Source organism: Taudactylus pleione, unplaced genomic scaffold (genome assembly GCF_031769625.1).
Source record: "Taudactylus pleione unplaced genomic scaffold, aTauple2 ptg000372l, whole genome shotgun sequence".
Classification (NCBI taxonomy): domain Eukaryota; kingdom Metazoa; phylum Chordata; class Amphibia; order Anura; family Myobatrachidae; genus Taudactylus; species Taudactylus pleione.
This window is the reverse complement of record NW_028284773.1, coordinates 15,565,558-15,580,686: the sequence shown is the minus strand read 5'-3', so window position 1 is coordinate 15,580,686 and position 15,129 is coordinate 15,565,558. Positions and strand designations below refer to the sequence as shown.

Genomic DNA, 15,129 nt, shown 5'->3' with positions numbered 1-15,129 from the left:
ATTTACAGACAGGCAATAGTATAAATGTTTGTTAGAAAAACTAATACAAACATACAGAAATACAACTGCTCATTCACATTCTTCATTTTTATATCACTGTTCCTACTCTTCCACTTTTGGAACTAATAAACTGAAGCTGGAACATTTGTGAGATCAGATAATCTGTTACATGTATCAGTACGCAGAAAAAGACCATACAATGGGTGATTCAGGTCATCAGGTAAGCATAATTACATTTACCCTTTCTTTCCATCTGATGCTGCCAACAAGCAAACTTTTTGTCCAGCTCATTTAACATTTCTGCCTCGCTACACTGCTTCAGTTTCCCAATGCAACGTTATTAGAAATTCTATTAACTATAGTGTAACAGCTATTAGTGCTGGGATCTCCAAACTTTATAATGTTACGTCACTAATTGTATGTGATATCATGATGCAGCTAATGGTGGGCCCGACATCGAAGGTGTACCTGAGTATGGATACCACCAATAAAGAATATTGTAGTTTATTTTTAAGAAAACTTTTTTAAAAAGCAGAATTAACTTTTAAATTGAGTACCAAATGAGTATTAATATAACTGTACTTTAATTGTTTACATCACAGAACACAATGCCTGGTTTCTTTCCCAAATTAGGATCTAGTTAACACCATTTCCACTGTAGCTCATATTAAGGTCCATTTATCAATGATCGCTTTTGCAACACGATCAGGGCATGCCAGTAACGTCCATGATCGCATTGCAAAATGCGATCCTATTGGTTGGATGTACTGTATCACACAGGACATGCAGGGACACAGGCTCCAAAAGGAGCCCATCCCTGCGATGTCTCCTGAGAGCTGCCGGCCAGTGCAGGGGGTGCTACGCATGCGCAATCCCGTGGACTGCACATGCACATCCGCCATAACCAGGGAGGGTTTCGGCGGATCCCTTCGCCGGCTAATTATGCACTGTGTAGCCCATACGCTTCAGATGGCGTTAGCTGCAGGGGCCAATATCTGGAATGCATCGCATTCCAGATATTGGTGAATTTGGCAGCATCGCATCCCCCATAGAAACCTATGGGGTTTGCGGCTGGCAGCGGTAATGAAGGGATCGCAGCAGGTATCGGAGCGGTCCCTTCTTAATACATACAGGGGATACTTAATATTTGAGGTAAACCCCCAAAAACTGGATTATATCTCAAATACACTTTGATAAATGGGCCCCGTAGTGTCTAGCTCTCCACTTGTAAATGACCTGCAGTATGATTTTCAAATAGAGATTTGTGTTGTGCTATGGTAATACTACATTGTAATAAAGTGAAAACAACAGATGATATAAGTAATCATGGCATGAAGTATAATACCTTTCTCTGTACATATATGGTAATAGCATAGATGAGTCCAATGATGGCGAGGCACATCAAAAATATGAAAAACCACTTCACGTCTCTGTTAAGCTTGAAGTTTAAAGGCTTTGGATACAGTATGGATCTTACCATGTCACCTTTAGTTGTATTAAAACCTATGATGAAAGCAGGAGAAAACACTTTTGGATCACAAGTGAAAACAAATTTCAATTAAATTATATACAAGGTATTGTTTGTTATTTGTACATGTTATCCTAGATATTATGTTATACAGAGATATGATATTTAGAATCTATAAATGTTATTATTGTTGAGTTGAGTTATTCTACCAGTAAACACGATGCTACTACTATTAGCAGCTGAATTAGGTTATAGGGTGTTCTTTTATGTTGGATAAGCACACTCCATATGATTGACAAAGACCATCTTTATTAACGGTAAACCTATGAGCCTAATTGATTTGAAATATGCCAATGGATGCATTGCTGATAGTACTTGGGAGAAGCCTGCAGCAGACATTCCAATATTGAAAAATTTCCCAGTACGAAAGCAAAACACGTTGATGTGTCTCCTATTACTAACCTCCCCTGGCTGATTCATTCTGGACAAAAATATCTTATTTTTGGTAGCAGATTACAATGGTACAAGAAATAACAGATGGATGCACGCTTCAGTAAAGAGAAAAGACGAAATATGTGTGAGTATAAGAACATAAGTTAAACAGTACATCCAATATATAACTGCAACAATATATTTTAATTGAATGTTTTTGTTCATTTTTTTTCACTTGTCATCTATGTATTATTTATTTGACACCATGCAAAAAACATTGTTATGCATTTTTTTATTTTTTTACCTACTGTATTAGTGCTGTCTCATATTGTATAAAAGCAGGAGAAAATTTGTATTTTCTCCATGTCATTAAATGATTTTGGGATCTGTTAACTATGTGCATAGCATTATAAACAGTCTCTTTGATCTAGCAATAATGGGAACTTATACCAAAGCTGCTTTTTCTATATAGACAAACTAGGCACATGACAAGGGCAGCATTGAAATGGTTTAATGTTGATTTTATTTACTTATTTCACTTTATTTTACTTATTTTTTCATACTTAGGGGGTATTTATCAAAGCTGGGAGAGAGATAAAATTGTAAAAAATAAATTATCAACCAATCAGCTCCTAACTATCATTTTTTAAATACAGCCTGCAAAATGTAAATTGGAAGCTGATTGGTTAGTACTTTAGCTCTCAGCTTTGATAAATACTGCCCTAGTGTTTTCATATCACCATTTTTTTTACATGAGCATTTTAAGTGCACAATTACTAATTTAGGAGATATTCACTTACAATACCTACAGCTTCTTCAACTGAAAATAAGGCCCTAATGTCAACTGATTTATTACAAAACAAAGTGCTAATGTTAAACTGGTGAATAATTATTTTGAATATGTGCACATTTGGAAACCTAGCCATAATCTCTCACCAGTTCTCAATACGACAGCTCTGGCTGGGCCCTGAGCAGTGGATTCTGTCCGTATCACTTCAGTACCACAGAACAGTACATGGCGCTTATAATCTTCTCCACTGTACTGTTGCCAAGGCATTGAGTCATCTAAGTTTGGCAGCTGAGTTTTCGTCACAGGAATGGATTCACCTGAAAGAAACCAAACAATGAAAATAGTATAAATGTAGATGTAGCATTTGTATTCTGGTATCCTTGTGATCAGCTATATTAAACCCATAATCCCAAATGTGCAATTCCCTTGGACTGAGCTTTGTAATGTGCAGTGAATTTACTGTGTTTGATATTGCATATACAATATTAAACAGCACAGTACAAATACAGTACATAGGCTTTCACAATTTGACATTCAACCTAAACTGACATTAGTCTTTGAACCAGGTAGGGTCTTCAGCAAGTCCTACAAATATTACTGTATTACACAGTAAGTAAACTAAACCACTAATCTGGTTATCAACACTACCAAACTACTCATATAACAAAGTACCGATACAGTATCATGTGCATCTAATGAGGAGGTAACGATAAAAGACCATAGTGCTTACATAACTTTGCATCTAGTGCATGTACAGTAGGATGTGTTCAGCATACAATGCGGGAACCAACTGTGCCAGGAAAGTGAATGGTGTGCTTAAGCAGAGGGCGATCAGTGGTTTTCATTTTAGCAAAGAGGGCTAGAAGAATGAGTATAAAGAAGTGACACTTAGGGAGAGATATATCCAAGCTTGGCGAGAAATAATGTGGAGAAAGACAAAGTACTAGCCAATCAGCACCTAACTGTCATTTTTCAAATACAGCCTGCAAAATGACAGCAAAGCTATATTGGTTGGTACTTTATCTCTCGCCAAACTTTGATACATCTCCTCCTTAGACTTTGCTGTGTTTAAGTTGATGGTCCCTTTGTGAACACAGTCTTAGTGGAATGATGAGAGCAGAAGTCTAATTACAAAGGGTCGATATCAGGGCCGGCTCCAGGGGACGGAGCACCCTGTGCCAGCCTTCTTCACTGCGCCCTATATTCGCGCGTGCGACTGAGAATGGGGGCGTGACCTAATTAACATAGGGCACGCCCCTTACGTGACGTTATTAGGAGGCGTGCCCACCTCCAAATAACGTCAGGCTGGGGGGAGCCTCACTAGCTGGGCTTCCCTCAGCCCTCTCCCATCACTGAATGGATGTCGTGCGCATGCGCGCAGCATCCATTCAGAGTCTCCGGGCTCCGGCACCGCTGCACAGCTGCGGCGATGGGGGTCCACAACCTCCCGATTTGACCACCCGCGGGCCACTTTGGCCCACGGGTGGAACAGTGGGACAGTATTGTCCCGCTGAAATCAGGATGTTGGGAAGGGGTGCTCCCTCTATGGGCGGTGCCCCTGTGCTACCGCACAGGTCAAACACCCCTAGAGCCGGCCCTGGTCAGTATGTGAGTAAGAGGAGAGACAGTGAGTTAGGTCAAGTAGGTTGGAGGCAAAGGGAAGGAGAAAAACAAGGTGATAGGAAGACAGACTTACATAGTATTTACATATATGCAGCTTATGTAACATACATTTAAACTACAACGAGATATAACAGAGACAAAATATAGCATCCTAAAGATAGGCGCATTAAACTGTTTACTGTAAATACATTATTTGGCTGCAGACATTGTTTATATCTATTCCCTCAGATAGATCTTCTCACCTGTTAACATTCCTTCATTCACAACACATGTCCCATTAATCAGAATGGCATCACATGACATAAAAAAGTTTTTGCTGGATAAAACAACAATGTCCCCTGGAACTAAGTGACGAGACTCAACTTGGCTGCAAACTGCAAGGACACAGACACATGACATACATAAATAAGCATATACAAATCTGCACAAACACAAGTGACTGAACTAGAACACGCTGTAGGTAAATTTGAGTTTGCAAAAATCTTAGTACAGTAATTCAAATTGATCTTTTATAGACTTTTATTCAGGCTGCAAGGTTCAGGAATTATTAATATTGAGTGTAATATACAATACTAGTCATTGGTTGACTAAGAAGGTTAATTACAGATTTGAATTAAATGAGAACTGAAATTACTGAATGTATCAGACTCATTGTCCAACAATTGTGGTTACATGTCACATTACATCTGGGTATTCATCAGGGGTCTTCCCTTCCATTGTAACTAAAGGGCCCCATACATCAGCAATTGATTGCAGCAATCGTGCAATCTGCAATAGATTGTGTATAAAAATCTTTCCCTTGTTCAATCGATTGCAGATTGCAGAATTGCCACAATCGATTGAAAAAGGGAAAGATTTTTATTCACAACTGATTGCAAATTGCACGATGGCTGCAATCAATTGCTGATGTATGGGGGCCTTAAGATGGACATTTTACAGTGGTCTGCAAATTGATTGCTTAAACACTGCTGTACTTATGATGATTGTGCTAAATCCTTATTAAGATAAATGTAATAGCAATATTAAAGGGAAAAATGTAGCCTTCCCTTTACTTTGAACATAGGGCCTGATTCAGAGCCGGACGCTCTGACAAGAGCGCTCGCTCTGAATCAGGGCCGTCCTACTTAATATTGGAGCGGCCTCCTGGCTACTCGCATAGCTGTGGGTGACCACCCACAGCTTATGCGAGCGGCCAAAAAGATGGTCGTGATGGTCAAGACCATCGCGACCATCGGGCTTGCGACGAGACCCTTGCGGTAGGGTCTCGTTGGCCGTAAGCCCTGGAGTGCTTTTGGCTCTATCAGAGCCAAAAACACTCCCACTGACATCACTAGTGATGTCAGTGGGGCCGGACCCAGACGGTAGGCGTTCCCATGGGAACGCCTCGGTCTGGGTAGCCACGCCCCCGGCACACCCACCAAAGGGGGCGTGCTGTCACTCAACATCGACAGCATGCCCCCTTTGGTGCGAGACCCGGAGCAACGGCTTCCCCGTCGCTATCCGGGTCTCGCGCATGCGCACGACGGAGCAGCCGCCATCGTGCGCATGCGCACTTGGGCAACATCGACCCGCTTGCGAGCGCTCTGCGCTCGTGAGCGGGTCTGAATCAGGCCCATAGAGTATAGAAGTTGCACGTAAAGCAAATGAATGGTGGTTGATTAATATAAACGTATTGAGGAGTGTTTCAGATCACCCTAGCAGTGCATGTTTTTCAGGTCTTCTCATAAGTGAAATAATGAATATAACTATGGATCTTTTAAAGTGCTTCAGTCAGTAATGAAAACCTCTGTGCTCCTGAACAGAGTATGGAAAACATGCACTGCTATGTTCCCTGAGGGCTGGATTTGGGAAACTATGATTGTCCATATACTAAAATTCCACTTATCATGGAGTAAAAGCTGCCCCTGCTTCGTGTGTTATTGCTGCGAAGTAGGAGCCAGCTACCGCGATAGTTACTAAAAACAGCCCTACCGGGGAGAGTGAACATTAAGTCATCCCTTCCCCCCCGGCGGTGGCAGCAAAGACACATTTCATCAGGGGCGTATTAAGAGAGTAGGGGGCCATGTGCATTCTCCATCTGGACACCATCCTCTCTAGCCAGAGGCGGAAATCAGTAGACTCTGGCACTGTGGAAGCACAGGTCTCTGAGAACATGGCTATGGCACTATGGGCATGATTCAGAGCCGATCGCTGTTTGCGAGCACTCGATCTGAATCAGGGCGGGGTTTTTTTTCAGCCTCCAGGCCGCTCGCTAAGCTGTGGGTGACCCACAGCTTTTGTGAGCGGCCTGGTGATGGTCGCGATTATCGCGACAATTGGGCTTGCGAGAAGACCCTGTGATAGGGTCTCAGCTCTCGCAAGCCCAAGTGGACTTCCTGCTCTAATAGAGCAGGAAGTCCACTACTGACATCACAATGTCATGATGATGTCAGTAGGGTCGCCCACAAACTGCGTTTGTGCAGCCACCCCCCCCCTCCCCACCAACAAAACGGGGCAATCTGTCAATCAACATCGACAGCCGCTCCGTCTTGTAGTGAGACCCGTTGTGATGGAGCTCCGTCGCAGTATGGGTCTCGCACATGCGCAAATCGGAGGCAGCACATGCGCAGTCAAGGACCATCAACCCGCTTGCGAGCGCTGTGCGCTCGTGAGCGGGTCTGAATCAGACCCTATGGCCCTCATTCAGAGCCGCTCGTTAGCGGCAGTACGCTCGTTCCGAGCAATGTTTGCACATCTGCGCATGCGTACGCTTTTTAGTACGCATGCGCGAACCAGTCAGTGCGGCCGAAAATCCTTTGTACGCTATATAGCGAGTGCCTGCTATTTTGAGTGACAGAATGAGGCGTATGTGAGTGGTAACAGGGGAAGGTGCTTGAAAATGGGGAGTGGAGATCCGAACGCAGGCGTGCTTAAAGGTCAAAACGGGCGTTTTATGGGTGTGTATATTTAAAACAGCAGCGTCATTGACCACGTCACTGGGTTATTTTATAGCCAGAACTGCACGCAAATTTGTGGTAGCAAACACCAACCACAAGAATAGCGAACAGTTCATACGCTGGTCGATGTACTCGATTAATCTAATAAATAGCGGACATGACGTAGGATGCGTGCGGCCAGGGGGCGTTTTTAACAAATAAACGAGCGTATGTTTTGCTCGTTCGTTCAGACTTAGAGGTGTGAACAGACTGCAATGTGCGTACGGATCATTTGAATAGCCACCCCTTGTTTTTAAACGAACGACCGCAAATAGCGTCCGGCTCTGAATGAGGGCCAATGTTTCCAGTGTGTTTTCCACTGCACATGAGCAAATCGCCAGGAAAATGACTGCCATGACCATTTTCCCACTGTTTTTGCAGTGCTGCTGCTGCTGATGCGCCAGGGCTCCGGATAAGTAAGTATTAAACATGGGTGCAGAGTGTACGGTATGAGGCACCCTTGAACCAAGGGCCCCTTGTGTACTGCACACCCTGCACCCATTATAGATACACAACTGCATTTCGTGCTGACTGCACTGTGTGTGACTCTCCTCTTTTTCGTCTCTACAGTTGCAGCAGACTCAACAGATAGATTTGTTTTTTGTCAAAACTTTATTGACAACCAGCCAAACTGACATACAGATCACTTCTGCTTTTTCACTTACAGTAGGAGAGGCAGATAATGGCAGCTGCAGGTTACTAAGCCGACGTTGGAGGAGACAGCTGATGGTAAGTGACAAGTCATCTTAGTAATACCTTGGTCACATAGAGCTGCCATAGGTGCCTGGTAGTAGCACTAGCAGGCAGAAGGCAGAGATAAATTAGCCTTTAGTACATATTGAGAAGCAATATGTACAGGGATTTTCTCTGCATTTTTAATTCGACCCCCTTATCTCCACTTAGTACATGGACCTCATAGTCACAGTCCTCACTCAATGGTGAATTATTCACAGGTCTACATCTTAGGGGGAGATTCATCAAAGCTTGGAGTGAAATAAAGTATTAACCAATCAGCTTCTAACTGTCACTTTACAGCTAATGGGGCCCATGTACTAAGGGGAGATAAAGGAGCCAAACGAAAAGGTCAGAGAAAGTTCCTGTACATTCTCTGCCTTCTGCCTGCTAGCGCTAAGTGCAGGCCAGTACTGTATATCAGCACTACCATAGGACCCATGGCAGCACTAAGTGACCCAGCTGTTACTAAGATGACTTGTCACTTACAGTCAGCCATCTTCTCCAACAATTTTTGATCCTCAGCTGGCCACCATGCTTTTACCATTGGGAGCTTTTCTCTTTGCATTTAATACTTCTCCTATCAGTGGGAAAATAGTTTGTTGTTATCTAGTTAGCAGATTGGGGTGACTAGAGTCAGTGCAGTTGCAAGTGGGGTGCAGGGGGGTGAAGGCCGCACCCGCGTGTCAGCCGCCATGGGGTGCCACCAAAGTGCAGACTCCACCTCGAGATGGGTACTGCACTGTAGCAATACATGGAGCACTCGGCACCTGATACAGTGAGGGAGCCGGCACTGCAAGTACTCTGTACCCCGGGGGGCAGTCCGCACCTCCAAGAGCCCCCGGAGAGACCATGCCCCCTACCTGTGAGGCCACGTCCCTATCCATGAGGCCACTCCTCTTTTTATTTAATTAACAATTATAGCTCTTCTTTTTATTATTATTAGTATTAATATTATTAGCAATTTATAAACATACCACCGTCTCTTTGATACACAGTCACCTTCATGTTATTGTGAGCCTTGACCAAATGGTGGAGCTTTGAAGATTGCTATAAGTAGAAAAAGTATTAAAGATGCACAAAATTTTACTTAATCCAATATATTTATAGTATGTATAATACTCTGCAGTGCTGGTGCTAACTTGTACGGTATGTATACATGTTTGCTTAGCATAAGATATGTTTTTATCTGACATTTGTGCCTCCTTCTGACTGGAGAGGCAGAATTGGGGAGAGAAAGATCAGGCTAACCCTGGCTGAGAATATAAAGGGCATAAAGAATGGTAACTTGCAGGGAGTGGGACACATGGGCCTCGATTCATTTCAAAGCGATGCTGAATAGCCCCAGAGCTATTCAATTCAGCACGATGTTAAGTCGGAGAATGCCAGTTCTCATGACTTAACCTGGGTATTTAGTTGTGAGAACAGTCATTACCAACTAAAGTGCTGACCGCAAGGCTGTTAGCGCCTCGCTAAGCCGGCAAACAGCCGCGCTAAGCCGGCAAACAGCCGCATGGCCGGCACTTTAGTCGGATTTCTCCTTGCACCTTCAGGAGGGTGCGAGAAGAATTCCTTTAGTTGGAGCAATCATCGTGCTGAATTGAATAGCCCCGGGTGCTCCCTCCTGGGGCTATTCAGCACCGCTTTGAATTGAATGGTGGCCATGGATACTCCTGCCAGTAGCCACATCTCTTGTAAGTGTCTGATCTCTGGTGCATAGATCTGTGGCCATGATGATGATCATCACCACTGAACTTTGCACTGTATAAAAAAAGATAAAGTATATTACTATATTTAAAAAAGAAAAACTGCATTTCCTCCCAAAAAAGTTCCCAGTACCAATGCTCATGATGATGATATAACGATGATGACGATATTAATAATATAATGATCATGACAATATTAATATTGAATCATCATGCTCTTAGCATTCACAAGCATTTATATGAAGTGTATATGAAGTGCAACTTATCATAATTGTGTCATTGTGTTGTTTTGTGTGTGAACAAATTGTGGGGCTGATGCAAAGCTGATAGAGAAATGGGTGTAAATGACTCCAAACACAAGTGCTTGCATAAATAGTATATTGCATCACTAGTCATCATCATCAGCAGTGTATTCACACCCATCCTATAGCAAGTGCAAAACATACACCTCCTGCCAATGGGAAATGTTCAAAATTGACAACCTGTTTGTGTCACATAAATGTCCTTACTGAACTTTGTCTATGTGGGAATGCCCCTTCCCCATCTCCGTTCAGCCTCTGTGATCATATGGTTTAATATGTGTACAATGTGTTTGACTCTGCAATAATGCATTTGTGCTTTTTTGCATTCTGCATCTGTACAGTGCATATTGATGAAAGATATGCTACATAAACTATGTAGTACTCGGTAGGTATCAGCCTCATTGAGTGTGCATTTTTGATGCATACAGAATGCATTCAACCCAGGTCCTACATGTCTACTTATTATTAATATTCAATATCACATTAATATCATGCTGCTAGAATTGTAGGTAGTTATTAATGTTAGTAATATTAGTAGTAATATGATAACATAGTAAAAAAATTAATTATTTTGTAAATAAAAGATTGATATAATTTATATATCCAGGATTTAAGAATATCTTGGACACAGATCTTAATAAATTACCTTTCGTAGTTCTACGAGTGATAAGGTTATGTTACAGGCACATAACAATAGAATGGCAATGCCATATCCCAGATAGCCTTCAACAAACATAAGGATAATAGCAAAGAACTGGTAAATATAGAGCAAGTTTAACACCTGTGTACAGAAAACAGTAATTAAAATTATTATATATACATAAAGAAGAATCTTATCATTCCTATGCTATCTTAAGTTCAACAGCACTTGTCACCTTCTAATTATACAATAGATGCTCAGCTGGCACACATAATAACCTACACTTATGGTGGTTATGGCCGGTTGTAGACAGATTTCATTTTGCATGCTGCATATTGCAGATCCAATCATAACCCTCTTTTCGGAATGGATAGGAATTTTTTGGAAACAATTTCTTATCCCCTCCCCCCTTTTTTTTCAACCAAACCCTAAACAAGGTTGCAGATAGTGTATTCACAGCAACTGGTTAAATAGTAACTTTAACCTGAATGATATCAAATACAATTGTACATGTTATTGAGAAACTGTTTACTGTAAATTAAATTCTCACTTTCACACTGTATACTTAAAATGGCTTATACTGTTTCAGGTCTTGTAATAGCTTACAGTAAGTGATGTTTGGTATTTTACTATGCTTTAATGATGAATAAGATTCAAAAATTAAGAAAAAGTGGATACTAATGGTAATAATGCAATATTAAAAACTAAATATATACTAAATAACCATATGTAGGTAAAGTACCTTATAAATGAAAAGTTTCCAAATTGGAGCAATTTCAACTTCAATTGTATTATAGCCACACACTAGCTTCCTGAAATGGATAAGGTAAAATAATTAATGCTGGCAGTAACATATGGAGCTTATGTAATCTAGCTTAAAGGTTGTCATGAAATGTAAAGCATACTTGCAGCATTGCCAAAAATGATCTGTATTTGAAAATATTATTTGCTCTAATAATATTACAATATATATAAAAGCCAATACATTGATGAAAGTATTTGTAAAACCTCTTTGCTCCATTAATCATGCTAAAAAAGCAGGTGCCATGTGATTATCACTAAATGAAGTACTGTAAGTCCTGTGTTAATAGCAGAATCAGAGCACACTGCCATCCCTAAACAATAATGGATGGGGATGTTGAGATTGGGCCATTTATTAAGCTCCGGAAAATAAAAAAATTCAAGACTTGACTCTGACACCTAGTGCCATCAGTGAGCTCTTTCCTATGGAATGAGCTCCTGGAGTTTGAAGAGGGATCCACATAGATCCCTCCTCCTGGTCTTGCACCTTAGGTTGCACATTCGCAGTGACACTGCCAGTACCGAACTCAGCAGTGTAACCTTACGCCGCTGCCACAGCATTTCAGGCTTCATCAGGACAGCCTCAAAATGTGTGTGTAAATTGCCATGAAATACAGCAATTGTCTGACTATGTAAATAAATCCCCCCTCCCCCTCCCCATCACAGCCATTTTTCCCATTTCTCTGTGGATTGTCTCATAGTCCTTGTCAGACTGGGGCTGTGTGATGCTATGGAGGTGGGATGTGAGTGTGAGGGCTAATACGAAGTGCCAGTCACAATTATTGCCCTCTCACTCACAGTCACCTCCACAGCTATTTCCAAGTGGCAAATGTAAATGTTCTGCTACTGAGGCAGCGCATGCTCCCTGGGAACTGACCCTCTTCATGTGCTCCCCTATCTAGACCCCTTGGGCTCATCCATTGTTAGGTCATGTTTTATGCACACTCCAAAGCCCTACAACTGTAAGATAACAATTGGGATTATCCTCTTAAAAGAAATATAAAATGATTAAGTTTACTTGATAGCTTGCTCTTCCTTCTTCAGTCCAGATGCATAATTAGAATGAATGCTAAAGCAAGAATGTTCGTCCTCCAAAGTCCTGTAATTACAGAGAGCACAGGCATAACTACAATCATTGCTGCCAGCAACATTGAGTAGTTCTGGCACATGTGTCAGATTAGTAAAGATATCAGTAAATCTAGCAATGCAGCATAGCATATAGTTATGTCTCTGCCAGAATACTATATATGATTTATGAATAGTTACATATGGTATCTCTATACATTGAATCCATAGGATGCACATTATTTTACACTCACCCAATGTTTTGAAACCTCTTTTCAGAGTAGTTCCATACATAACGAATTTTCTGCACTCTAATGAATTTCACCTGTTATCAGAATGCAAAATAAAATGCATTATATTTTAAGAGAATATTCAGAAAGTAGTATAGCCTTTTAATTTGTTTGTAGTAAATAAGGGATCTATTCAGTATCACTTAATTTCTACAAAAGCAGGAGAAAATTAACATTTTCACCTGCTTTTGTAGAAATTAAGTTTTGGGGCCATTCATCAAAAAGGTAAAACATGAGAAATCACAGATATCTCCTACTTACCTTCCTCTGGCAGAATCGCCGCTGTCCCCATACACTAGTATCACAGATATCTCCTACTTACCTTCCTCTGGCGGAATGGCCTGCTGTCCCCATACACTAGTATCACAGATATCTCCTGCTTACCTTCCTCTGGCGGAATGGCGTGCTGTCCCCATACACTAGTATCACAGATATCTCCTGCTTACCTTCCACTGGCGGAATGGCCCGCTATCCTCATACACTAGTATCAAAGATATTTCCTGCTTACCTTCCTCTGGCAGAATGGCGTGCTGTCCCCATACACTAGTATCACAGGTATCTCCTACTTACCTTCCTCTGGCGGAATGGCCCGCAGTCCCCATACACTAGTATCACAGATATCTCCTGCTTACTATTCTCTTCCGATGTGGCCCGCTGTCCCCATACACTAGTATCACAGATATCTCCTACTTACCTTCCTCTGGCGGAATGGCCTGCTGTCCCCATACACTAGTATCACAGATATCTCCTACTTACCTTCCGCTGGCGGAATGGCCCACTGTCCCCATACACTAGTATCACAGATATCTCCTGCTTACTATTCTCTTCCGATGTGGCCTGCTGTCCCTATACACTAGTATGGGAACAGAAATTGATCAAGCTTGACTGCGGGTGCATTCGCCATTTGCTCCCACACTTGGCCTTCCCCCTTCTCCGTCCCTATGGGATAGTGTCTCGGGTTGTGAAGAGGGATCTTTTCGGATCCCTCCACCCCTGTCCAGCTACTACCGCCAGACGCCGGGGCTTTTTGCGCCAGCATGAACTCTAGTTCACGCAGGCACACTAGCACTGCTGAGTCAGTGAATTGCTCCTGTGCTCACCGCGAGATTATCGGGGCCCGATGAATAACATAATGAATGTGGAAAGTGAAATTGCCAGGAGAAAGATTATTCAGGCTTATTGTGGCGCTGTAAAAGAAAGTGAAATGAATGCATTCATTGTATACGTACGTTAAGATCTGGCCTTTTAATAGCTTTATTTAAAACTGAATTTTTATCAGAGATGGCAGAACATTCCGGCCCACTCAAAAGTGAATCTTTATAGGCATTCAGAGTAATCCGGCGCACTTTCTTCCTGGTGTATTTTTTTCTTTCGTCCTGGACAAAATGATAGATCGTCATTAATATCATACTAACAAGAATCATAGCAAAAATTACATATACTACAAATTCTATACATACTCGGTATCATTTACTTGTCATAAAGGCATAATGCAGATGAACAGTGAACTACATTAACTACTCACAGTTGATCTTAGTAAAACCACATTGGCTTTTTCCAAAGAAGATGGGACACAGTTTGCCCACACGCTCCACTCTGGCTTCCAATAGAACAGCAGCAGAAGAATCCCACCTGATATAAAGTAACCAATCACACAGAGGATAATCCACGGAACACTCAGTCTGTAGCCAAAGATTTCCTATTGACAAAACACAGTTAACATTGTAACCAATATCTATAGCAATAGATTTCAAATTGTGATTGGTGATAGTGTGTCTGTTCTTACTAACTGGGGCAGGGGGTTGTTACAGAAAAGCGCAGCTATACCTTGAAAGGTGACTGGCCCTCCTGCTTAGTCAATGAAGGATGCGCTATATTCCCTCTGTCATTCAGGTTTAAAATACATTTTTTACAGTGTGTGTATATATAATAGGTGTTATGTACAGCAAAGGACTAACTATTCTAAATGATTGGCAGCATAATTCTCCACTCTAAATTAAGCTGTAGTCCTCTCTCCACATTTATACATAGTGGTACTGGCTGAGACACTAAGGGGTATATTTGCTAAAGTGCAGGTTTACAGAAGTGGAGGTGTTGTCCATACCAACCACTCAGATTCTACTTATTTATCTAGCATCTTCTAGAGGATAATAGCTAAAATCTGATAGGTTGCTATAGGCAGCACCTCCACTAATATAAACCCTCACTTTAGTAAATATACCCCTAATTGTTAATACACTATTATACACTGACATGCTATATAATGACTATGGGTACAATATGTGGCACACAGGATTCTGGTTTA

General features: G+C 41.7%; 1 protein-coding gene across 1 annotated transcript in view; it reads right to left on the bottom strand.

Moving 5' to 3' along the window:
• The window catches only part of LOC148508305 (putative cation-transporting ATPase 13A4), a 77,068-nt gene that overhangs the window by 44,338 nt on the left and 17,601 nt on the right, over positions 1-15,129 (bottom strand). The window contains exons 2-11 of the mRNA XM_088444707.1: positions 14,350-14,523; positions 14,054-14,200; positions 12,789-12,859; positions 12,488-12,568; positions 11,411-11,480; positions 10,675-10,809; positions 8,998-9,070; positions 4,556-4,687; positions 2,837-3,007; positions 1,346-1,503 (exon numbers count right to left, since the gene is read on the bottom strand). Coding sequence (XP_088300833.1) covers positions 1,346-1,503; positions 2,837-3,007; positions 4,556-4,687; positions 8,998-9,070; positions 10,675-10,809; positions 11,411-11,480; positions 12,488-12,568; positions 12,789-12,859; positions 14,054-14,200; positions 14,350-14,523 — 1,212 coding nt within the window. The remainder of the gene's footprint in view (positions 1-1,345; positions 1,504-2,836; positions 3,008-4,555; positions 4,688-8,997; positions 9,071-10,674; positions 10,810-11,410; positions 11,481-12,487; positions 12,569-12,788; positions 12,860-14,053; positions 14,201-14,349; positions 14,524-15,129) is intronic.